This window comes from Rutidosis leptorrhynchoides, chromosome 5 (genome assembly GCF_046630445.1).
Source record: "Rutidosis leptorrhynchoides isolate AG116_Rl617_1_P2 chromosome 5, CSIRO_AGI_Rlap_v1, whole genome shotgun sequence".
NCBI classification, from domain to species: domain Eukaryota; kingdom Viridiplantae; phylum Streptophyta; class Magnoliopsida; order Asterales; family Asteraceae; genus Rutidosis; species Rutidosis leptorrhynchoides.
The window spans coordinates 133,659,403-133,686,077 of record NC_092337.1 but is presented as its reverse complement, the minus strand read 5'-3'; the positions used below and the strand labels follow the sequence as shown (position 1 = coordinate 133,686,077).

The following is a 26,675-nucleotide window of genomic DNA, read 5'->3' as shown; positions in this document are numbered from 1 at the left end:
AGTAACTGAAAAATATATTCTACGTTGAGTTGTACCACTGGCATACTTCCCTGTAGCTTGGTAACTAATATTTACAGCGGTATTGTAAACGCGAATCCTGTTGATAGATCTATCGGGCCTGACAACCCCAACCGGACTGGACGACCAGTATTCAACGGTTGCACAGTACTTCGTTTCGTGACTACACTTGGTACAGTGTAGTAAGATTTCATATTAAAGGGAATATGCGACGTGATTAATTGTTAAGTATGGTTACCAAGTGCTCAACCACTTAGAATATTTTTATTAAAATGTTTATATATGAAATCTTGTGGTCTATATTTATATCGCTGTCGACATTAAACCTATATCTCACCAACTTTATGTTGACATTTTAAAGCATGTTATTCTCAGGTATGAATTAAGTCTTCCGCTGTGCATTATCTCGTACTAAGGATACTACTTGAGGCCATTAAGGACTTATATCATAAGGCGTTGCATTCGAGTCATTGAAGTTCATAGAGACTATTATTAAGTAAATGGCGGTTTAGGTCATTTGAATATTATGAAATGTCAGGCGAATATGTCAATTATGGATGTAACTATAGATTGTCTTTTAAGAATAAATGCAACGTTTGTAAGATGTATCATATAGAGGGCAAGTACCTCGCAATGTTATCAACTATTGTAATTTGTTTGTAATCAATATGGACAACGTCCGGATGATTAGTTTCGGATCCTTTCATAATGGGAATAAGGTTTTGGATTAAACGAAAGGTTGTAGACTTATAGTCCAACTGAAAGTTTCCGACCCCCGGTTACATCTGGTCATCCTGACTTACTTAATAGCAACGAAGTTTGGACAAAGATGTACAACGTCTTAATGTGGAGGATTATAACCCAAACTTTCTAATACTATAAACCTGCTTTAAATGGAAACTTTTCAAAAGTATATACTCTTACTATAAATTGTCACTATTAATATAATCTTTATATTAATAAACATACTTTTTGTCTGTTAGAACATAACTGACTAAACGTCATATCACTAGGTTGAGATCTCCGTTACTTACTTCCGTCATTTCTTTTCTTTGTGGATTATCTTCAACTGTTATTTAAGGTGAACTTCATAGCCCCACTTTTTACTATTTCATAACTGTTTTACAACTTTTAGAGTGAGACACATGCTTGCTTTATAACTGTTTTACGCTTAGACACAAGTACTAAATTGTTAACTATGCTATCATGCTTTGATTCATGCTAAATCCCTACTGTAATATCGTTAATTACTACGTTTAAATGCAAACTTAATTATTATGAGTAGGCCTATTGAGAGTAACGTCTCTAACCATTCGACCGTTGGTCTTTGGTTACATAATAATGATTCCACGACACTGACAGTACAAGGTGTCATAGGGTAAATTATTTAGTAGCGATATTACAAACTGAAACAACACTTTTAGATTGATATATCTATATTGATCAACTTTAAACTAAATCTTGTGGTCTAAAACTTTGGATATTATTTATAAACCTATGAATTTCACTCAACTTTTTTGGTTGACACTTTAAGCATGTTTTGTCTCAGGTGATGATTGAGCTAGCTGCTACTTGCTTCTAGATGATTGATGTATGCTTTGCTGCTTGTATGGAGTCCATCATTCATATTTATCATGTTATTTAGACATTTCCCATTTACTGTACTCTTATGATGTAAAACTTTGAATAATGCTTCCGCTGTTTATTTAATAAATAAAACGTCTCATTTAGAGTCGTTCTCGCGTATACACTTGTGTTATGATATTAGTTAGTCACAGTTACCCCGGTTCTATTTAGGGGGGTGTGACAGATTGGTATCAGAGCAGGATTGTTATAGAGAACCAGGATTACATTTTATGTGTGCCTTATGTGCTAGTTAGGGTACCTTAGCAATCTTTAGGAATATAACCTTTCATGCCTTAGTTTTAAGTGCTTTTCCCTTATATCTTACCTCGTGCTTTTATGTCATCCTTAGAATTATTCTAGTTCTCTTTCCTTCTTTCTTTTAGGATGCCTAACCATAATCCGATCATCATCTCTGACTCCGAAACTGAAGGATCAGTCAAACGTAATCCGATCATCATCTCTGATTCTGAAACTGAAGGATCAGGCAACTCACTAACTTACGCACATGCTACTCCACTTGCATCTCCAGTTTATGTTCCGACTACACTGCCTGCATCACCAGTCTATATGCACGCTACTCCACCATATTCACCACCTGCTGGAGAATCCCAAATTGATGCTGACTATGATGAGGATGATGATGAAGAAGAAATCATGGAGGAAATTATTGAAGAAGAAGAAGAATCTGAACCCGAGAAGGAGTCTGAGCCCACTGTTGTCTTAGCTCTCTCTCAAAAGAGGAAGGAAACTAAGACACCTATTGTTGAAACCCCTAGTCCCTCCAAGAGACTTAAACACAACTAACTTAGTTATATAAAAAAAAAGTCAAGTGTTTTTCATATAAAGGCTTTGCTTACTCATCATTTTCTGTGTAATAAGGATAATTTATCCATTCATTATTAATAAAAGTCAAGTGTTTTTTTTAAAAAATCTTGTCTTATCTCACTATATCTATATGTGTGTGTTGTGTGATTATTATGAATCATAATTTCAAACTTATATTTATAGCACCATAACTCTTCAATTAATACTTTATTTATGTATTGAAGAAAATGACTGGTGGTGCGCAAACAAACGACAACAACACTATTTCCAACATCACTCTCTCTGCCAAGCAATTTCAGATACTTTTAGCTGCCGCCCAGGGCAACCACAGCAATGGCAACAACGGTCAACAGAATCTCCCCAAAACTTGTTCATACAAGGATTTCTCAAACTGCAAACCTCCAAGCTATAAAGGAACTGAGGGACCGGTTGAACTAACTCGGTGGTTCGAAAAACTTGAATCTATTTTCTGGATGTGCAATTGTACCGATGTTGATCGCGTTAAGTTTGCTACAGGATCTTTATCTGGCGGTGCACTGACTTGGTGGACCGCATACTCTCAAACTGTGGGACTTGATGCTGCAAATGCCATTCCATGGACTGTCCTAAAAAGAATGATGACGGACAAGTATTGTCCGAGAAATCAGGTTCAGAAAATGGAAAGTGAGTTCTGGGAACTCAAGGTGAAGGGTACTGACATTGAGGCTTATACCAACCGTTTCTTAGAGTTGGCTACATTGTGCCCCGACATGGTACCTACAGAACACAAGAAGATTGAATGTTATGTTGAAGGTCTACCTGATGAGATTCAGGGTAATGTGATAGCTGCTGGTAAGGAGACCGTCAATGGTGTGATATTGATGGCTCAAAATTTGGTAATGGCGAAAAGAAGGAAGCTTGCCACTAATAAGCAAACTGAAGTAAAAGATGCTGATAATAAAAGGAAGTTTGAGCCTGCTCAGAGTTCGGGTCAGGGTTCAAACAAAAGGGTTAGTGATGCTACAAAAAGTGGTTATATTGGAACAAAGCCGTTATGTAATCGCTGTGATAAGCATCATCATGGGAGGTGCACTGTTGAGTGCAGTAGGTGTAAGAAAATTGGCCACTTAGCCAAGAATTGTAAGGTTGTGCTGCCTGCAACCAACACTCCAGCTGCAAAGACTAATCCAACCGTGCCTACTTGTTACGGTTGTGGGGAAGTTGGGCATTTCAGAAACCAGTGCCCTAAGAACAAGACTGCAACAGCGGGTAATGCTAAGGGTAGAGCATTTTTCATGACTACCGAAGAGGCTCGTGAGGAAGATGAAGTTATAACTGGTACGTTCCTTGTTAACAATTGCTATGCTACTGTTTTATTCGATTCCGGTGCTGATAGAAGTTATGTGTCTACTGAATTTTGTGCCTTATTCACTGAAAAACCACAAGCCTTAGAAATCAAGCGCCTTGTAGAAGTAGCAAACGGTAAGGTTATGAAAGTAGACAACATTTATAAAAATTGTGATCTGATTCTAGCCGATAAAAACTTTAAGATCGACTTACTGCCAGTCGAATTAGGAAGCTTTGATGTAGTTGTAGGGATGGATTGGCTAACCCCGTTGAGAGCTGCAATCATGTGTTATGATAAAGCCATTAATATTCCTCTTGAGAATGGTGAAACCCTAATCATACAAGGAGAAAAGAGTGGTTCTAAACTTAATATCATCTCTTGTATCAAAACTCGTAGATACCTGATGAAGGGGTATCAAGCCACCTTGTCTAATGTTAAGGAAGTCGAATCGGAAGAGAAACGAATTGAAGATGTTCCGGTGGTTAGAGAATTTCCTGAAGTTTTTCCTGAAGAACTCCCTGGTCTTCCACCTCAAAGACAAGTCAAGTTTCAAATCGATCTAACTCCCAGTGCTGCACCTATTGCAAAGGAACCATATCGACTAGCTCCATCCGAAATGAAAGAATTATCCATCCAACTACAAGAACTCTTAGAGAAAGGATTCATTTGTCCTAGCTCATCTCCATGGGGAGCACCTGTTCTTTTTGTTAAGAAGAAAGATGGCACGTTGAGAATGTGTATTGATTACCGAGAACTCAACAAGTTAACTATCAAGAACCGTTATCCACTTCTGCGTATTGATGACCTATTTGACCAACTGCAAGGGTCAAGTATCTATTCGAAGATTAACCTTAGGTCAGGGTATCATCAGCTGAGGGTCAAGGAAACTGATGTTCCCAAGACTGCCTTTCGAACTCGTTACGGACATTACGAATTTCTTGTTATGCCTTTTGGTTTAACAAATGCACCTGCTGTATTCATGGATCTTATGAACCGTGTATGCAAACCTTATCTTGACAAATTCATGATTGTTTTCATCGACGATATCTTAATCTATTCCAAGGAAGAGCAAGAGCATGAACAACATCTACGTTTGATTTTAGAGCTCTTGAAGAGACAACAACTGTATGCCAAGTTCTCCAAGTGTGAATTCTGGTTACGAACAGTTCAATTTCTTGGACATGTGGTTAATAGTGAAGGAATACATGTCGATCCAGCAAAAATCACTGCTATTCAGAACTGGGAAGTGCCTAAGAATGCGAAGCATATTCGCCAATTTTTAGGACTTGCTGGTTATTACCGAAGATTTATCGAAGGATTTTCTATTCTGGCGAAACCTCTTACTAAGTTAACTCACAAGGGGAAGAAGTTTGAATGGTCTGAAGAACAAGAATCTGCATTTTAAGATTTTAAAGGAGAAATTGACCACAGCCCCGATTCTATCTTTACCTGAAGGAGACGAGGATTTCATAGTTTATTGTGATGCCTCGAATCAAGGTTTCGGTTGTGTATTGATGCAACGTCAAAAAGTTATTGCATATGCATCTAGATAACTTAAGAAACATGATAAGAATTATACCACACATGACCTGGAGTTAGGAGCTGTGGTATTCGCTTTGAAGATATGGAGACATTACCTTTACGGAATTAAATTCACGGTGTTTACCGATCATAAAAGTCTTCAACATATCTTCGATCAGAAACAACTAAACATGAGGCAACGTCGATGGGTTGAACTACTAAACGACTATGATTGTGAGCTTAAGTACCATCCCGGTAAGGGGAATGTTGTTGCCGATGCTCTCAGTCGAAAGGAACGTAATAAACCTATTCGAGTACGAGCTTTAAACATGGTTATTTAGACTAATCTTACAACTCGAATCCGCGAAGCACAACTTGAAGCATTGAAGGAAGAAAGTGTCCAACTCGAGAGACTAAAAGGTCTTGAAAACCAACTTGAACTCAAGGGAAACTGAACACGGTATTTTAATAACCGAATCTGGGTCCCAACCTTTGGAAATCTTCGAGAACTAGTCTTGGATGAAGCACATAAGACTAGGTATTCTATTCACCTAGGCTCTAGTAAAATGTATCACGATGTGAAAGAGTTTTATTGGTGGCCTAATCTGAAATTTGATATTGCTGAGTATGTAAGCAAGTGTCTTACTTGTTTGAAAGTTAAGGCCAAGCATCAAAAGCCATCTGGTTTACTTCAAAAGCCAAATATACTGCAGTGGAAGTGGGAATGTATCACTATGGACTTTATTACTAAATTGCCCAAGACTTCTAGTGGCAATGATACTATTTGGGTCATAGTGGATCGCCTTACTAAATCTGCACACTTTTTACCAATCAAGGAAACCGACAAGATGGAGAAATTGTCACAACTTTACATCAAAGAGATTGTCTCACGACATGGAGTCCCTATTTCTATCATTTCTGATCGCGATAGTCGATTCTCTTCTAGATTCTGGAAAACTTTACAATCTGCTCTTAGAACTCAACTCGACATGAGTACCGCTTATCATCCGCAAACTGATGGTCAAACTGAATGAACCATTTAAACATTGGAAGATATGCTTCGTGCTTGTGTTATCAACTTCGGCAAAGTTTGGGACAGGCATCTGCCCTTGGCTGAATTCTCTTACAACAACAGTTACCACTCAAGTATTAAGGTTGCACCTTTTGAAGCCTTATACGGAAGAAAATGTAGATCACCCCTATGTTGGGATGAACTAGAGGACAGACAGTTAACTGGTCCTGAAATCATACATGAAACTACTGAAAAGATCGTACAGATTAAGAAACGATTGGAAACTTCCCGCAGCCGACAGAAGAGCTATGCTGATAATCGTCGAAAGGATTTGGAATTCCAAGTTGGTGATAAAGCCATGTTGAAAGTATCCCCTTGGAAAGGCGTCGTTCGTTTTGGTAAACGAAGCAAACTAAGTCCGCGTTTTGTTGGGCCTTTCAAGATTACTGAGGGAATTGGTCCCGTGGCGTATCGATTAGAACTACCTGCTGAGCTTAGTAGTGTACACGACGTATTTCATATCTCGAACCTGAAAAAGTGTCTTGTTGATGACACACTTGTTATTCCTTTGGATGATCTCCGCATTGATGATAAAATGCACTTCAACGAAGAACCTATAGAAGTTATGGATAGTGAGATTAAACGCTTGAAACAAAGCAACATTCCCATTGTTAAGATCCGTTGGAATTCACGGCGTGGCCCCGAGTGTACCTGGGAACGTAAAGACCAAATGAAACGGAAATATCCCCACCTCTTCTCAACCGCCGATGCATCCGAGAAGTCTAATTGAAACTTCGGGACGAAGTTTTCTTTAACGGGGAGGTACTATAACAACCCTCACATTTCCATACTTGAATTGATTAATTTGCCCCTAGGGTTGTTATCCATACGTAATATATGATTAAATTCGACGTTGATTAAATATTTATTTTTAGTCGACACGTTTTGTTAACTAAAGTTTACACTAATTATATAAAATAGCTTTAGTTAATATTAATATTAATGTGTATTATATATAAAACTATAAGTAACATAATAATTAATTAAATGATAAGTTAGTTTTATCATTTTTTTATATTTTTAACTTATAAAAAAATAAGATTTTTTTTATAAATTAAATAATGAGCCCATGAATTTTGACTAAATATTTTTAAAGACAAAAACTTATTAAAAACATTTTTAACATGTTTTTTTTTCAAAATTGGCACCTTTATTTTATTATATTTTTTTTTTCTTTTCACCAACCATTTTTACCTATAAATACCAACCTAAAACTCATATATTTTTCACACAACCCCTAAATATTTCTCTCCAAATTTTGAAGAAATTTGTGGTACTTTCTTTTCCTTCTTTTTATTTCATTTTTTCTTTCGGTTTACATAAAATAATATATAAATCAGATTAAATAGTTATAAATCATTAAAATTAGTAAAAATAATTTTTACAGCTTCTATTAATCACATATAAGTTATTAAATTAGAAATATTAATTTATATCTTGTGCTATATATTTATTTTTATTTTTGTTTCGGTTAGTATATATATACTATAAATCAATAAAAATTAGTATATGTACTTAAAAACTGGAAAAAATATTTTCATAACTTTAAATTAATATAAAAAGAATATTAGAATTGAAATAAAAATTTATTTACTATTATATATATACATATATTCTATATTTTAACCAAATATATATAGATAAAATAGATATAAATGATATAAAATATTAAGATCAGTAAGTATTGTATAAAAATTAGTTAGAACTGTTAAGGAACATGTGAAAATGATTTTTAGAATTTTTAGAATATTATTTATATTTAATTACGAATTACTTATTAATTAAACACAAAAACTATGAAAAATTCGTAATAAAATATTAAACAGTAATAAAAATAATTATAATTTTTTTGGGATTACTATACTTTTATAAACAAGCAAAAATTATAAAAATTAAATAAATGGGTCGATTAGTATTTAAATAGAATTTACTTTTGCATTATTCTAAACCGAGAGAAATAATAAAGAAAATACAAAATAAATACAAACGTGTATTAAATCTATTTTTATAAAAAATTTATATGATTAGTAGCATCACTAGATACTGTAAAAAAATATAAATACATATAAATACATTAATATTATATTGTTACTATTATTATAAAACATCAAAATAATACTTATAATAACTAATTAATTCCTTTCCCTATTATACATACATATACTTTATTAATTCATAAAATACAATAATATATATAATAATAAACCTAAACTTATATACACTTAAATAAATAATAAAGATAATCGAATTACTAATACGATAACAATAAACTTATTAATATCATATTATCAATATATAAACATGTCGTATTTCTATACTCACATAATGGGTGAAGGTTATGATCAAAAGATAACGTATGACTTATACGAACTCACCGCTATTTACGGTAAAGTGGATGATGTCTAGGTTGCCATAATGGGAATAAGGTTTTGGATTAAACGAAAGGTTGTAGACTTATAGTCCAACTGAAAGTTCCTGACCCCCGGTTACATCTGGTCATCCCGACTTACTTAATAGCAACGAAGTTTGGACAAAGAGATACAACGTCTTAATGTGGAGGATTATAACCCAAACTTTCTAAAACTATAAACCTGCTTTAAATGGAAACTTTTCAAAAGTAGAAACTCTTACTATAAATTGTCACTATTAATATAATCTTTATATTAATAAACATACTTTTTGTCTGTTAGAACATAACTGACTAAACGTCATATCTATAGGTTGAGATCTCCGTTACTTACTTCCATCATTTCTTTTCTTTGTGGATTATCTTCAACTGCTATTTAAGGTGAACTTCATAGCCCCACTTTTTACGGTTTCATAACTGTTTTACAACTTTTGGAGTGAGACACATGCTTGCTTTATAACTGTTTTATGCTTAGACACAAGTACTAAATTGTTAACTATGCTGTCATGCTTTGATTCATGCTAAATCCCTACTGTAATATCGTTAATTACTATGTTTAAATGCAAACTTAATTATTGTGAGTAGGCCTATTGAGAGTAACGTCTCTAACCATTCGACCGTTGGTCTTTGGTTACATAATAATGATTCCACGACACTGACAGTACAAGGTGTCATAGGGTAAATTGTTTAGTAGCGATATTACAAACTACAGCAACACTTTTAGATTGATATATCTATATTGATGAACTTTAAACTAAATCTTGTGGTCTAAAACTTTGGATATTATTTGTAAACCTATGAATTTCACTCAACTTTTTTGGTTGACACTTTAAGCATGTTTTGTCTCAGTGATGATTGAGCTAGCTGCTACTTGCTTCTAGATGATTGATGTATGCTTTGCTGCTTGTATGGAGTCCATCATTCATATTTATCATGTTATTTAGACATTTCCCATTTACTGTACTCTTATGATGTAAAACTTTGAATAATGCTTCCGCTGTTTATTTAATAAATAAAACGTCTCATTTAGAGTCGTTCTCGCTTATACACTTGTGTTATGATATTAGTTAGTCACAGTTACCCCCGGTTCCATTTAGGGGGGGGGGGGGGTGTGTGTGACAAGACTGGCATTTAATCTGAGAACTGTTCTCAAACATAAATGGAAGTTGAACAAAATTTAGACCCATATCCTTTCTTCCTGTTGTGGTAGTTGCTGCTGCTCAGCAAAATGATTATCAAATGGTGTTCGATGATCAGGAAGAAATAGGATTGAAGGGTGAAAAAGAATAAGTCGAATACTTTATGGAAGAAAAATGACAAATCATTTGCTAGGAAAAATATTCCACCTTCCAAGAAGGAAAGCTCAACAAAAGACGCCGAATGTTTCCATTGTGGAAAGGTTGGCAATTAGAGAAGGAAGTTGTCCTATCTTCCAATCTGAGCTAAGAAAAGGCAACGCTGGTGAGACTAGCAAATCAGGTATATTTCATATATAGTTATATACTTCTTCTAGAGATTCCTAGATCTTTGTTAACTGGTTGTGGCCTTCACACCTGTAACAATATGAAGGGAATGAGAAGAAGTAACAGACTGAAGAAAGATACACTGGATTTGCAAGTAGGTAAGAGGGATAAAGCTTTTGTTAAAGCTATTGGTACCTCTGAACTTACTTCTCTAAGTGGTATTATTGCTTTGTTGGAACAATAGCATTATGCTCTCAATACTGCGAGCGACATAGTTTGAAAGATGTTAGTTTTGAACTTGCATTTACACACTTAGGTATTTCAGTTTCTAAAGATAATATATTTATCTTAATACCTATCCACGTAGTGGTATTTTTGAAATTGATATGCATAGTGTAATTTCAAATGAGAATTCTGTGTATACCTACATCGCCAAAGTCTTCAAGCAAGACTTGAATAAGACCTATCTATGACATTGTCTTATTGGTCATATAAACAAACATTGCATTTCAAAACTCCAATCTAATGGACTTTTGGAATCAATTAACTCCGAGTCATTTAATGTATGCGAGTCATGTTTATGTGAAAAGATAACAAATGTTTCTTTCTCCGATTTAGGTAAAAGACTAAAGATCTTTTAGGACTAATACATACTGTTGTATGTAGCCCTTTAAGAACAATGTATAGATTTAGTTAATTTTACTTCATTACATTTACTGATGAGTACAGTAGCTATGATTATGTTTACTTGCTGAAACATAAACATAAAGCTATTTTAACATTCAAAAGTATTCCAAAATGAAGTAGATAATCAGCTTGGAAAGAACATTAAAGCACTTTGCTCCGATGGAGTAAGTAAGTTTATGAGTCAAGAGTTTTTTGGACCACCTAAAGAATTGTGGGATTGCCTCATAGTTCACTCTACCATACACACCACAACACGATGGTGTGTCTGAGTAAGAGGAATCGAACTTTACTTGATATAGTTTGATTTATGATGAGTCTGATTTATCTACTACCGTCTTTTAGGGATATGCATGAGAGTCTGCTGCAGGCATACTCAATATGATTCCAATTATGAAGGTAGAAAATACACCATATGAGTTATGCAATGGGAAGAATCCCAAGTTGTCTTATCTGAAAGACTGGGGTTGTAAAGCGTACGTGAAGCATGACACTTTAAACAAATTAGAACCCAGAACTATCTAATGTTACTTTGTACGATACATAAAGGAAACAATGGGTTACTACTTTTACTACCAAGCTGAAGAAAACGTGTTTTCTGCTCGGTCTGCTGAATTCCTAGAAAGAGATCTTCTCTTACAAGAAGTCAGTGGGAGTAAAGTAGATCTTAAAGAAATTCAAGTACTTTAAAGTAACATACCTTCAGTAAGCACTAGCAATCCACACGTTGAAACTGAGCGCACTGTTGGTGAGTCAGAACTTGTTACACCTTGATATGGCCGAAACAGACGGTTTTATCTGCGTGGTGTCGTTAGGCCGCGACGCGTCAGAGTCAGCTACCGCGAGGGCGAGTAATGGTTTTATTATTTATATTTAGCTGGGGTTCCTAGCTATAACTCACCTACTTGTCTTCCTTTTAACGAGTAAGTGGTAAATATAACTCAGGTACGTATTTTTGTATGTTTGCTCAGTAATGTGGGACAAAAGTGCCTATATAGTTAACCCTAGTGACAAGAATTGATAGGTTAAGATTAACTAAATAGAATAGCAATTTGACTATAAAAGTAAAGATAGATAGGTATGAAGAATAGAATCCTGAAGGGGAATTATTACAAGAGTTTAACTTCCTAGGATAAACACTAAACCTCAATCAACTGGGCTGTGAACCTAACTGATTTGTCACTAAGAGTTTAGGCCTTGAAGATTCTGACTAAGATGGATATCCCTACTCCCAACATTAACCTAAAGGGTTTAAACGACCTTATGGATAGAATCCTAGGTACATGAACAAAGTGGTATACCCAATAAAGGAAAGTCTCAGCTTTTCTTAATCCTAGTTGGTCTAACTAAAGCAATATCCTACCACTTAATCACTATGCTATGCCTTAACATTAACAGATGTGCAATCTTAGATATTCTAAGGTACTGCTAACTGGGATAGAAGTCTCTCCTTTTGTGATCACTTATCCAACCCCGAATCATCTTACAATATCTCAAGAACATTGCTTCTGATGCGAATCATGCTTTTGAGTAAGCTAGTGTTCACTGAACTCTCTATTGCTAACTCTAATCACAACCTAAATGGGCAGCTCTTCTATAACGAATACGTGATTATTCGTACGTAGGTACTATATCCCTATTGTGATGTTAAGCACACATAACTACTTACCTTGTATCCTAGGGTTGATCAGGTCCTAATACTAGGTTATAGCCACGTGAATAAGCAGAAAAGGGTGATCCGTAATTTAAACTTCTAACCCGTCAAGGTTTCAGCATAACAATATGATAAGTCTCAGATAAAATATTCAACATATGATAAACAATTGTAACAGATAGATAATCATGCAAAGTGAAAGCAACTCAAGATAATAACTTTATTAAATTAAGGAAAGCCTTCACTATTTACAGACGAGATCTGGACCATTACAAGTGCTGACAACCTCTAGACCACTCCTATTACAATCTTCGGCGTTCGCCTCCGGGTACTTAATTTCCCGCTCGGAGGTGAGAAGGCCTTGAAAGCTCTAGTGGGAGAAAGTGTATTGTAGTGAGAAAGTGAAGAGAGGTGTGTGGAAATTAGATGACAAAAAGCCCTTTAAATAGACTAGGAAATTGCCAGAATACGGCTGGCAGGCCGTATGGCAGGCCGTATGGTGGCCCGTATTTGGCAGCCCGTTTGATTTGCAGCCCGTTTCTTGGGGGCGTTTGCTGGGCCGTTTGGCAGGCCGTACCCCATACTGGCAGGCCGTATGGCAGCCCGTATGGCAGGCCGTTTCTGGTGCTGGTCAGGCTTTGATTTACTGGATCGTAACTTGATTTCTTGTCTTTCACCATTTTCGCTCTAGAATCTTCGTTTTAGCTCCGTTTCTCTTGGTTGTTTTTGCATCGTCTTCATAATTACTTTATCTACAAATTCAACCAAAAAAGTGATTATTTTGCCGACAAAGTTTTGAACTTTATGCTTTTTGGGACTCAATATCGGGGGTAAAAACATGACTTTTTAGTCGATATCAAATATCCCACACTTAGACTTTGCTTGTCCTCAAGCAAACTTCTGAACTTAAAACAGCGAGGACTTTAATTCGTAGTGATCAAGTTGATTTATTCCGCAAGATGGAAGAGCGGAAACTTAGTTTTTATTCTTTTTGCTATTCTCGAATCTTTTTCCGCAAGCATGAGAGTAGGTTACATAACTGAGGCTATCTCACTCGGGTCACTCATTTCACTAAAGTGTTTAGGGTGTCCTATAGTTCTAAGAAATGAAGTCACTCTTAGCCAGTCATGCTTACATTCTTCGTCATAGGCTTGATCAAGACTCAAATCTCCATCACTTATTTGCGAAAATTTTCTCAGCTTGAATTGTGAAGAGATGGGGATTTGCAAATTTCTAGAGTGCGAAGGGTTTTGATAGATAGGAGTTTCTTTTGGAAAGATCGATTTTAATAATCCTTTCAGCTTTTTGTCTGGAATTTCTTGGTGAGCATCCTTCTTTTTGACTGCCAGGAGTTTCTTTCCTCGAATCTTTTCTGGTTCTGCTCCTTTTCTCAGAACCTTTATTCATAGAGACTTTGCTCTCTCTCTCTCTCTCTCTCTCTCTCTCTCTCTTTTTTAATTTTTTGAAAGCATCTTTTGCTTTTTCTTCGAGGTCTCCTTTTGGCGATCTTCTTTGATAATTTGCTTGGATGCTCGCATTTTTTTCGTGCGATTTTGTAGAGGGTTTTCCCGAAAAAGAATGATTTAGTCAGGATTTATTTATTTATGAAGCGGATAGAGTAAATAAGAAAAGGTGAATGGATTTGTGGAGTGAAAATGGAAACGGAGGTGTGTAGCGGAGGTTGTGTCTCCACGAATAGCTGAGGTTTTAACTTAGTCATCCTCGTCAAAATGTGTGATTCCGAAATGTAGATCAAGAGCAAGTTCTGATTCCGAGATGTTAACATCGGCGCACTCAACAGAAATATAGTGAAGAACTAAAAATGACTGCTTATAAAGCCTTATTTGGGGGTGCCTCACAACAATTATAGCAGGTCGAATTGCGCCTTTCGTTATGCAATGCTCTATTGGAAAATTGATTTTGATTTTCGCAAAAAGTTTTCAACCATGTTTTACCCCTTTTTGTCTATTTTGTAGCAAAAACTTTTTGATCTTTTATAGAATTTTATCATCCTTAGTGTTTTATAATTCGGAAAGTTTTAAATTTTGTGAAAAACTCGAGGATTTTACAAGAATCGTTATGTGAAACATTTGCTATCCCACACTTTAAAATAACATTGTCCTCAATGTTAAGGATACGGAGTATCCCACACTTTAGGTTTTAAAAGAGGTGTTGTGTTATTAAAATTTTATGTTGGTGGGGTTGCCAATCCCATACTTAGTTTTTAAAGTGGTATAGTATTTTGCATACATTCTATTGAAAAGGTGACAAAGACGTAGTACTCCCCTATGGTTTCAGGACGTGTAGTAGGATGGCGTGCTGATTATGGATTCTTCAATTCTTGTGTCGACATCATCCTCGTTCAAAGCGTCCTTGCTCCAAGTTATGTTTCCATCTCGTATGGTCTCGATCATCGTTTGTTTTGTGACGTTTTATTCATGCAATATTTATTCTAAAAGAAACCATACATACTAAAACATAAAGATAGTTATTCCCGGAACCGGGTGTACAAAAATAAGATAATGTAGCATAAGTGATAATATTAATGTTCCAAAATAAACATGATTACGGCTGAGGTGGTGGGTACGGAGGAGAATAGATTACGCTGGTGCGGGGCCTGGCTGGGTTTCTTAATCTAGACTGACCCTCGCTGGTCATTTCCTCGTTCGTGGCAAACTGATTTGCCAACTCCTCTGTGTTCATGCCCGAGGATATTCTAAACTCTATTTCGTCCGATCGCGCAATTAACCCAGTAAGTGATGATGTGCTCGTGTAAAGCATCGGCCCTGTCTGCCAACCCATTCCTTCCTGTAAATCTCTGCCCCTACCCCACTGCTGGTTAACATCCATACCATCAATACCCAGTACAATCCCCGCAGTCGTCTGTCGGTGCAATGCTTGATCCCATACCGACTCCTGAGCCTCAGTAGATGTGTTAATGTTAACGTTCATGAGGTCGGTGTTGAACAGGGTGTCGACAAAACTCCCGACCTCGGTGTTCTATGGAGGTAGTGGTGGAGGTGTAGACGTGATAACTGTACACTGCGTGTAGTGATGTGCAGGTGGAGGTGGAGGTCCTGAAAACTGGTGGCTTGGGCCTACTCCCCTGGGATCACGGTAGGATTCTAGTACTGGGTACTCATGAGGGTATGGCGGAATGTGGAGCTGTATGCCTTCATAGTGAGCAAAATGATCCAAATTCTACAGAATCGCATGTTGGGCAAACCAACTCTCGTGCCCGGGTAGATCCCCCATGTGGTACTGGTATGGCGGATACCGTGGCCGATCACCCTCCCCGACTGATGAGTGCCGGCGGGTGTCAGTGGGCCGTCCATGTGCTGTGGGATCATCCTCATCCCTTGGTTCCTGAGAACCTCGCTGCCCACTACCGTCCCATGTCCTCGTATCAGGTCTGAATCCCTGTACTCTCACCCCTGGCACTGTTCGATCTTCAGAACCAGGTATTTCTGGGTTCGCCTAAATGATTAACTGCTCACCCTCAACGCGAATGTAATTCCAGTAGCTCAACAGCTTATACCCTATTTCCTCTGACATGGCCCCGATCCTATAGTTAAACCGTTCTATGCTTCCCAAAACACGCATTCCTCGAAGCAGCTTAGTAACAACGCCCCCTAAAACTGGCACAACCGTTCTTGTCGAATTCTTCTCATTAGTGAGAGCCTGAGCCAGGAGATGTGATATTTTCATATTTTGGTTATGTATCATGGCGTGCATCAGGCGCATGTCGCCAATCGTAACAGCACCGCCATGTTTGGCCTTAGGGTGGAGGGTTTTGGTGATTAGGTGGTGGAGGATTCGGTGTACGGGGTTGGTGAATTTGGATGCCTTTTTACCCGATTGTCATGGCCCATTATCAGTGGTGTACTCTTGCCAGAAAGCTTGGTGATTTATGTTATTCAAGGTGGTATATCCCCTCTTGAATATCGACCGGGTGAGCTGCGACGATTTATACAACTCTAAGTGTTTCGCAAACCGTGTGCGAGTCAGGTGATATGTGTCATTTTGGTGTCGGAAATGGATACACTCCTGTTCATTATAATCTTCCTGATCAACATCCGAATCGAAACTCCAGGTAGCCATAAATTCTGCATACGTCTCATTGTATGTCGCCTCATTTAACTCAAACAAATGTTGCCATGCCCGGTGTGTTCTACCCTCTGCTTGAAAGGTCAAGATTGCTCTGAGCTCATCGGCCCATCCACATTATTCCAAGATCGTCCAATTGATATATTTGTTACCCGCTTTAGGCCGATTGATCCAAACTCTCATAAACGGCTCAATATCAGCCGGGTTTTCTTGCCCGCAAAGATAATGGGGCAATTCATACTCATTTGGTAAACGATTAGCCATCTGCAAAAATCAAGTAACATAGGTTATGTTCCAAAAATTAAGACTTATAATCCAAAAATGCATATATTTTTCGAAAAAAATTCAAAATGAGGGCTTTAAAAATGGCATTTTCCAAAATCTGTTATAGTCAAATATAGTCCAAATTACCACAAACAACATTTAAACGAACTATAAACTTACTTTTAAACAAAATTCAAAGTGTACCCGTGATTATAATAAATATCGCTAAAAATTAATAATTATAGCAAGTTAGTCGTAATAAGCAATTTTGAACCAAATGTGATAATTTTTAAGCATACAATGATTCTAATGACTATTTTTGATTACCTTAAATATTTTTAATCACCAAACTCGAGCTATAACATCCTAAAGTCAAAGATTAAAGCCGTTTGACCGAAAAATATTCATTTTGTTCAAAACGTACAAAATAAGGAAAATCAAAGAGTAAGCTACATTTTCACGAGCAAATCAATGATATCCTCATTTGAACTAGTTTTAAGGCAATCCTGAGTTTTAAAAACGTTTTAACTATAGGAAAAACCGTAGTCCTAATTACGTGTAGTTTGACCAAAATATCAAAATTAAGCAAACAAGCCTACTTTGTTCTAAAATCAATTTCTAAACATTCCTAATGTATCACTAAGCCTAACTAAGCTAGCAAAACATCAAATTTCCAAAAATTTTACCATATTCTACCCTAAAACCTCAACTAGTGAATCGAGAGCCAAAAACTATCCAAAATGCCTCAATCAAGTCTAAAAACTAATACAAAGTAATCACATTATCTATCTAAACATAAAAGAATCCAAAATTGGGTCACAAACAAAGTTTTTCTAAAAAGTCAAAAATTTGACTCTAGGAGAGAATTCGAATTTTAACCAAGAAAGAGTACCTTTTATGCCAAATTGACGATGGAATCGAGTTTAGAAGGCTAGAGAGAACAAGATTTGAGCTTTGAATCGTCGATTTTGGTTGAGTTTTGAGGTTGTGATGGTGGTGCTTGGGCCGTCGGTCGAGAGAGAGCAGGGAGGAGGATACGAAAAAAAATAAAAGGGAAAGAAAAGAAGAAAGGAAAGAAAAAGGAAAAAAAAAGTGGCTCGTGTGGCTCGCGGGCTTATTTTCCCGACCCGACTTGACAATTTTTAATTTTTTAAGATTTTAAAATTTTAAAGGGTTTTAAGAAAAGATAAATAAAATTTTATCTCGGATTTTAATCCGGTTATTTTTATATAACTAACTAAAATAAGTAGAGAAAAGACAAATAAACAGAGTAAAATGAAAATATATTATTTTTATTAAAAACACAAATTACACAGGTTCTACAACTAAATTCCAGAAATGACGTGGAAAGAAAAACCTTCTTTGACCATCCAGAGTAAATCAGCGGAGTGTACTGAAAATATTTCGAAATCACTTAACATCTTGCACTCGCGCTTCTGTAAATCTTCGATATCGTCCATAAGTTTAACCTAAGCTCTTTTAACTTTCTTAGTGTTTGAAATTCCATCCCTTGGCCCAGTATCTCTATAATTAAGTTCGAAAAGAAGTTTTGACACCGTGTCTTGAAATAAAAGATCTTCCGCGCAGTCAGGATCACCGATAGTAAATTTAAAGTTTGTAGATATTTCCCGAATGATCTTCCTTTGCGGAGTTGTAAATGGAAATTTTGACATAGTGAGGATTTGCACGAGTTCTAAATATATTTCCTTTCTTTTTGAGAAGAAATTCTGATATATATTCTTTCCTCAGTAGTATCCAAAAAAGCTTCAATTAATATTTTAATGAGAAATGAGGCTGGATCAAAGTAAAAGAAATCTTGGTTTCCATATTTTGAAATAGGGTTAGGTTGCTTGCTTTCAATCCAAAATTCTAATTCAGAGATCACTGCCGAGACATAACGGTTTATGTGAATTGGAGAAACTTCCTTATTGGTGAAGTGAGGGAGAAAACTGACGAATGACTCTAAACTGAATTTGAAATTAATTTCTGCATCCCGATACTTGATGAAAAGGTCATCCCCACATTCTTTTAACAGTTTGTGAAGAGAACGAGTCTAAGAACGCAGTTCTTTTAACAGATTAATTTGAAATGTTGAAAACTGGAAGTCTGAGGAATAGAGGTGCCTAATGAATTCTCTATAGACGTCTAACCTTCTGCTAGGATTTAACAGATTTCCAATAAACGAAGCTTTTGTTTTATCAGGGTTTCGTATCTCTTTAGGATTAAATTCGAACAAGTCTAGATAATTGAAAATAGTTGGATATTCTTCCCGTAGTTCATCTTCTATAATCAGGAGTTCGTTAAGACTGAGCCTCCCTTTTGGATCATGAAGAGGGTCGAATCCTGGTTCATTTGAGTAAAACTTATCCAAAAGCAATGAAATCTCAAAGTCAGATGAAATTATCCGGCTTCTTGGACTACAAGGATCAAGAACTAAGTCTTGATGAGACTCATCAGGGTTTAGATTTGTTTTAGGTTTATAAAGAAAAACTTCGCCAGTTTCCAAAGTTGTAGGAGAGCAACTGCCATTCGCACTTTCTTCGTAGTCGGTTAAGTTTGAACTGGAAACTACAGAAATTAAAAACATAATTAATATTTTGTTTTTATAATTTGAAAATGGTTTACTATAATGGCGACTTTAAATCCTATACCGACAAACTCTCTGCTTGTTAAGCATGTGTGATTCTTGTCAATTTATCTTTGAAGCAAGTGGCCAGGCAGACAACAGAGACGCAGGATCCTTTTGGTTCCAATATAATTGAAGACTGTTCTGAAAATCCAACAACCAAGTTCGTGTATTGTCTTTCTTAGACACCACTCAAGAATCTCAGATATCTTAATAGAATCAATGGTTACCTTAACAGACAGAAAATAAGATCTGTCACACCCCCCAAAATTGTAGTGACCCGAACTTTTCCATGTTTATATATATATTAAATGAAATTGTTATTTACATGATTAAGTGTTTCCAACATGTTAAGCAATCAAATTTGTTAAGACTTGATTAATTGAAATATGCTTCATATAGACAATTGACCACCCAAGTTGACCGATGATTCACGAACGTTAAAACTTGTAAAAACTATATGATGACATATATATGGATATATATATAGTTAACATGATACTATGATAAGTAAACATATCATTAAGTATATTAACAATGAACTACATATGTAAAAACAAGACTACTAACTTAATGATTTAAAACCTGGAAACACGAAAAACACCGTAAAACCGGATTTACGCCGTCGTAGTAACACCGCGGGCTGTTTTGGGTTAGTTAATTAAAAACTATGATAAACTTTGATTTAAAAGTTGTTATTCTGAGAAAATGATTTTTATTATGAACATGAAACTATATCCAAAAATTATGGTTAAACTCAAAGTGGAAGTATGTTTTCTAAAATGGTCATCTAGACGTCGTTATTTCGACTGAAATGACTACCTTTACAAAAACGACTTGTAACTTATTTTTCCGACTATAAACCTATACTTTTTCTGTTTAGATTCATAAAATAGAGTTCAATATGAAACCATAGCAATTTGATTCACTCAAAACGGATTTAAAATGAAGAAGTTATGGGTAAAACAAGATTGGATAATTTTTCTCATTTTAGCTACGTGAAAATTGGTAACAAATCTATTCCAACCATAACTTAATCAACTTGTATTGTATATTATGTAATCTTAAGATACCATAGACACGTATACAATGTTTCGACCTATCATGTCGACACATCTATATATATTTCGGAACAACCATAGACACTCTATATGTGAATGTTGGAGTTAGCTATACAGGGTTGAGGTTGATTCCAAAATATATATAGTTTGAGTTGTGATTAATACTGAGATACGTATACACTGGGTCGTGGATTGATTCAAGATAATATTTATCGATTTATTTCTGTACATCTAACTGTGGACAACTAGTTGTAGGTTACTAACGAGGACAGCTGACTTAATAAACTTAAAACATCAAAATATATTAAAAGTGTTGTAAATATATTTTGAACATACTTTGATATATATGTGTATATTGTTATAGGTTCGTGAATCAACCAGTGGCCAAGTCTTACTTCCCGACGAAGTAAAAATCTGTGAAAGTGAGTTATAGTCCCACTTTTAAAATCTAATATTTTTGGGATGAGAATACATGCAGGTTTTATAAATGATTTACAAAATAGACACAAGTACGTGAAACTACATTCTATGGTTGAATTAACGAAATCAAATATGTCCCTTTTTATTAAGTCTGGTAATCTAAGAATTAGGGAACAGACACCCTAATTGACGCGAATCCTAAAGATAGATCTATTGGGCCTAACAAACCCCATCCAAAGTACCGGATGCTTTAGTACTTTGAAATTTATATCATATCCGAAGGGTGTCCCGGAATGATGGGGATATTCTTATATATGCATCTTGTTAATGTTGGTTACCAGGTGTTCACCATATGAATGATTTTTATCTCTATGTATGGGATGTGTATTGAAATATGAAATCTTGTGGTCTATTGTTACGATTTGATATATATAGGTTAAACCTATAACTCACCAACATTTTTGTTGACGTTTAAAGTATGTTTATTCTCAGGTGAATACTAAGAGCTTCCGCTGTTGCATACTAAAATAAGGACAAGATTTGGAGTCCATGTTTGTATGATATTGTGTAAAAACTGCATTCAAAAAACTGATTTCGATGTAACATATTTGTATTGTAAACCATTATGTAATGGTCGTGTGTAAACAGGATATTTTAGATTATCATTATTTGATAATCTACGTAACGCTTTTTAAACCTTTATTTATGAAATAAAGGTTATGGTTTGTTTTAAAAATGAATGCAGTCTCTGAAAAATGTCTCATATAGAGGTTAAAACCTCGCAACGAAATCAATTAATATGGAACGTTTTTAATCAATAAGAACGGGACATTTCAGTTGGTATCCGAGTGTTGGTCTTAGAGAACCAGAATTTTGCATTAGTGTGTCTTATCGAGTTTGTTAGGATGCATTAGTGAGTCTGGACTTCGACCGTGTTTACTTGAAAAATGATTGCTTAACAAATTTTGTTGGAAACTATATATTTTTAACATGTGAATATTATGTGATATATTATTCTTTTAACACGTTTGATATTATGTGATAGATGTCTACCTATAGAACAAGTTCCATTGACTCACCTAATAATAATGAAGAGTCAAATGTAAATTGGAATGATTCGTGGACTGATTCACAAGTTCCCGAAGAGGAACCGGAAGAAGAGTCGGAACCGGAAGAAGAATCGGAACCGGAAGAAGAATCGGAACCGGATGAAGAAATAGAACCGGTGGGGGAAATAATAAAATGGTTAAGTAAAAAAAAATCCTCAACCAACCGACCAAGGTTAATTATAGTCAATGGTGCTTCCGCCAAGGAAGCAAAATATTAGGAGGATTACCAATTCTCCGATGAATCAGATTCCGACGAGAATTCCGATGATGTTATAGAAATTACCCCAAATGAATTTAAAAAGGCAAAAGAAAATAATAAGGGAAAGGGCATAAAAATAGAGAAATCTAATTCCAACCCCGATGAACTTTATATGTATCGTCAACCCCCGAAGTCCTTAAGTTGTAACAATGACCCGGGAACCTCTAAACCACCAGGTTTTTCTAAACCAATGTGGAAAATGACTGCTCGTATTAGGGGAACATCATATATCCCTAGAAACTTGGCAAAACGAACCAAAACCGAAGAAGAAGAAACAAGCGAGTCGGAATAAGATAGTTGTATTCGTGTGGTGTAATATATGTAATATAGTGTGCTTATGCTTTAAGATATATGTAAAAATTGCTTGTATTAATAAGTATTTTTTTTTTATGAATCTAACTCTTGTCTATTTTACAGTATAAAAACACAAAATGGATAGACAACCCAATATTTTAAGAGACCTACCCGGAGACATGATTGATGAAATCTTGTCTAGAGTCGTTCAGAATTCTTCGGCACAACTATTTAAGGCAAGATCAGTTTGTAAGACATTCGAAGAACGTTCCAAGAATGCCTTGGTTTATAAAAGGCTTTCGTTCGAAAGATGGGGGATATCACATTGGGAAATCCATAAGTTACGATGTGTTTACTTTGACGCATATATTGCGGGGAACCCAAATGCTATTTTACGCAATGGGTTAAGAAATTATTTTGACTCAATATATCCAAATATTGGACTTCGTGATTTAGAAAAAGCGGCTAACATGCAACATAAAGAAGCATGTTATGCTTACGGATTAGTAATGTTCGCTTCTCACCAAAGTGAGAACAAGAACATCGGGCTACAACTATTAAACAAAACGTTCCCACAAGTGACGGAGTCGGTAATTGGGGTAAGAAATGAGGTTTTTAGATTGTTACGGGAATGTTGGACATTACGTAACCCTCGTCCCTTTGACGACGTTACAACACGCTGTCTTATCAACGGCCATAACGGTTATGTTCCACAAGACCAAGGATGGGAAGTAATCATAGTAAAACCAGAATGCATGACTTGTTTCTGGACGTATGAATTACGTGTCTTTATTGCCTTTGCTGAACGACTTGTGTACTAGCTAGAATTATCTTCACAACCATCTTGTATCAAATTTATTGTGTACTATATTTCATGCTATATGTAAAATAAGCGGTATTGTAAGTTTGTAAAATATTGTGTAAAAGTTTGAACGCGAAATATTATTATAATCAGTTTTTCATATAGAATTGTAGTAGTTGAATTGTATATTAGCTACTAAGTATGAACTTAACGGGTAGGTACTACCCGAATTTAAACTTATAAAACGCTAATATGAAGAAAAAGCTTTTATAAATGAGTTCATATTATGCTACGAAATACTATTAACTACTCTTAATATTCTGTATGATTAACTTGTTCCATTTGACTATTTTGAAGGAAATGGCACCGACTACTCGACACACCGTGAATATGAATGAAGAGGAATTCCGTACTTTTCTAGCTTCAAACATAGCCGCAGTACAGGCTACGCTACATACCAACAATAACCTTGGATCTAGCAGTACAGGAAATCGTGTAGGATGCACCTACAAAGAATTCACTGCCTGCAAACCTTTGGAATTTGATGGAACCGAAGGACCGATCGGATTGAAACGGTGGACCGAGAAGGTCGAATCGGTGTTTGCCATAAGTAAGTGTACTGAAGAGGACAAAGTGAAGTACGCTACGCATACCTTCACAGGTTCTGCGTTAACATGGTGGAATACCTATCTAGAGCAAGTGGGACAAGACGATGCGTACGCACTACCGTGGTCAGCATTCAAGCACTTGAAGAACGAGAAGTACCGTCCCAGAACCGAGGTCAATAAGCTCAAGACAGAACTTAGAGGGTTACGAACCCAAGGATTTGATATTACCACGTACGAAAGACGATTCACAGAATTGTGCCTATTGTGTCCGGGAGCATTCGAAGATGAGGAAGAGAAGATCGACGCGTTTGTGAAAGGATTACCGGAAAGAATCCAAGAAGATATAAGTTCACACGAGCCCGCCTCCATACAACAGGCATGTAGAATGGCTCACAAACTAGTGAACCAGATTGAAGAAAGAATTAAAGAACAGACTGCTGAAGAGGCCAATGTGAAGCAAGTCAAAAGAAAGTGGGAGGAAAACGGTGATAAGAATCACCAATACAACAACAACAACAGCAATTACAACAATAATCGCAACAATTATCCCAACAATCGCAACATCAATCGCAACTACAACAAACGGCCCAACAACAACAACAACAACAGCAACTATAACAATCATCCCAACAACAATAATAACCGCAACAACAACAACAATCAGAAGCAGCTATGCTAAAGGTGTGAAAAGTATCACTCGGGGTTCTGCACCAAATTTTGCAACAAGTGTAAAAGAAATGGTCATAGCGCGGTGAAGTGTGAGGTCTACGGACCAGGGGTTAATAGAACGAAAGGAACAAATGGTGTCGGAACGAGTAATGGTGGAGCAAGTAGTGTCGGAGCAAGTTATGCCAATGTAGTTTGTTATAAATGTGGAAAACCGGGCCACATTATTAGAAATTGCCCGAACCAGGAGAACACGAATGGACAAGGCCGCGGAAGAGTTTTCAATATTAATGCGGCAGAGGCACAGGAAGACCCGGAGCTTGTTACGGGTACGTTTCTTATTAACAATAAATCTGCTTACGTTTTATTTGATTCGGGTGCGGATAGAAGCTATATGAGTAGAGATTTTTGTGCTAAATTAAGTTGTCCATTGACGCATTTGGATAGTAAATTTTTACTCGAATTAGCAAATGGTAAATTAATTTCAGCAGATAATATATGTCGGAATCGAGAAATTAAACTGGTTAGCGAAACATTTAAGATTGATTTGATACCAGTAGAGTTAGGGAGTTTTGATGTGATAATCGGTATGGACTGGTTGAAAGAAATGAAAGCAGAGATCGTTTGTTACAAAAATGCAATTCGCATTATACGAGAAAAAGGAAAACCCTTAATGGTGTACGGAGAAAAGGGCAACACGAAGCTACATCTTATTAGTAATTTGAAGGCACAAAAACTAATAAGAAAAGGTTGCTATGCTGTTCTAGCACACGTCGAGAAAGTACAAACTGAAGAAAAGAGCATCAATGATGTTCCCATTGCAAAAGAATTTCCCGATGTATTTTCGAAAGAATTACCGGGATTACCCCCACATCGATCCGTTGAATTTCAAATAGATCTTGTACCAGGAGCTGCACCAATAGCTCGTGCTCCTTACAGACTCGCACCCAGTAAGATGAAAGAACTGCAAAGACAATTACAAGAACTTTTAGAGCGTGGTTTCATTCGACCAAGCACATCACCGTGGGGAGCTCCTGTTTTGTTTGTCAAGAAGAAAGATGGTACATTCAGGTTGTGTATCGACTACCGAGAGTTGAACAAACTTACCATCAAGAACCGCTACCCACTACCGAGAATCGAAGACTTATTTGATCAACTACAAGGCTCGTCTGTTTATTCAAAGATTGACTTACGTTCCGGGTATCATCAAATGCGGGTGAAAGAAGATGATATTCCAAAGACTGCTTTCAGAACACGTTACGGTCATTACGAGTTTATGGTCATGCCGTTTGGTTTAACTAATGCACCAGCTGTGTTCATGGACCTTATGAACCGAGTGTGTGGACCATACCTTGACAAGTTTGTCATTGTTTTCATTGATGACATACTTATTTACTCAAAGAATGACCAAGAACACGGTGAACATTTGAGAAAGGTGTTAGAAGTATTGAGGAAGGAAGAATTGTACGCTAAGTTTTCAAAGTGTGCATTTTGGTTGGAAGAAGTTCAATTCCTCGGTCACATAGTGAACATAGAAGGTATTAAGGTGGATCCGGCAAAGATAGAAACTGTTGAAAAGTGGGAAACCCCGAAAACTCCGAAACACATACGCCAGTTTTTAGGACTAGCTGGTTACTACAGAAGGTTCATCCAAGACTTTTCTAGAATAGCAAAACCCTTGACTGCATTAACGCAAAAAGGGAAGAAATTTGAATGGAATGATGAACAAGAGAAAGCGTTTCAGTTATTGAAGAAAAAGCTAACTACGGCACCTATATTGTCATTGCCTGAAGGGAATGATGATTTTGTGATTTATTGTGACGCATCAAAGCAAGGTCTCGGTTGTGTATTAATGCAACGAA

General features: G+C 36.3%; 1 protein-coding gene across 1 annotated transcript; it reads left to right on the top strand.

The window, feature by feature from the left end:
- The first annotated feature begins 2,696 nt into the window (after window positions 1–2,696).
- Window positions 2,697–5,772, top strand: LOC139849034 (uncharacterized). The gene is made up of 3 exons (XM_071838711.1): window positions 2,697–3,786; window positions 3,982–4,493; window positions 5,659–5,772. Exons 1-3 carry the CDS (start codon window positions 2,697–2,699, stop codon window positions 5,770–5,772), a joined length of 1,716 nt encoding a protein of 571 aa, XP_071694812.1.
- Window positions 5,773–26,675: the final 20,903 nt, after the last annotated feature.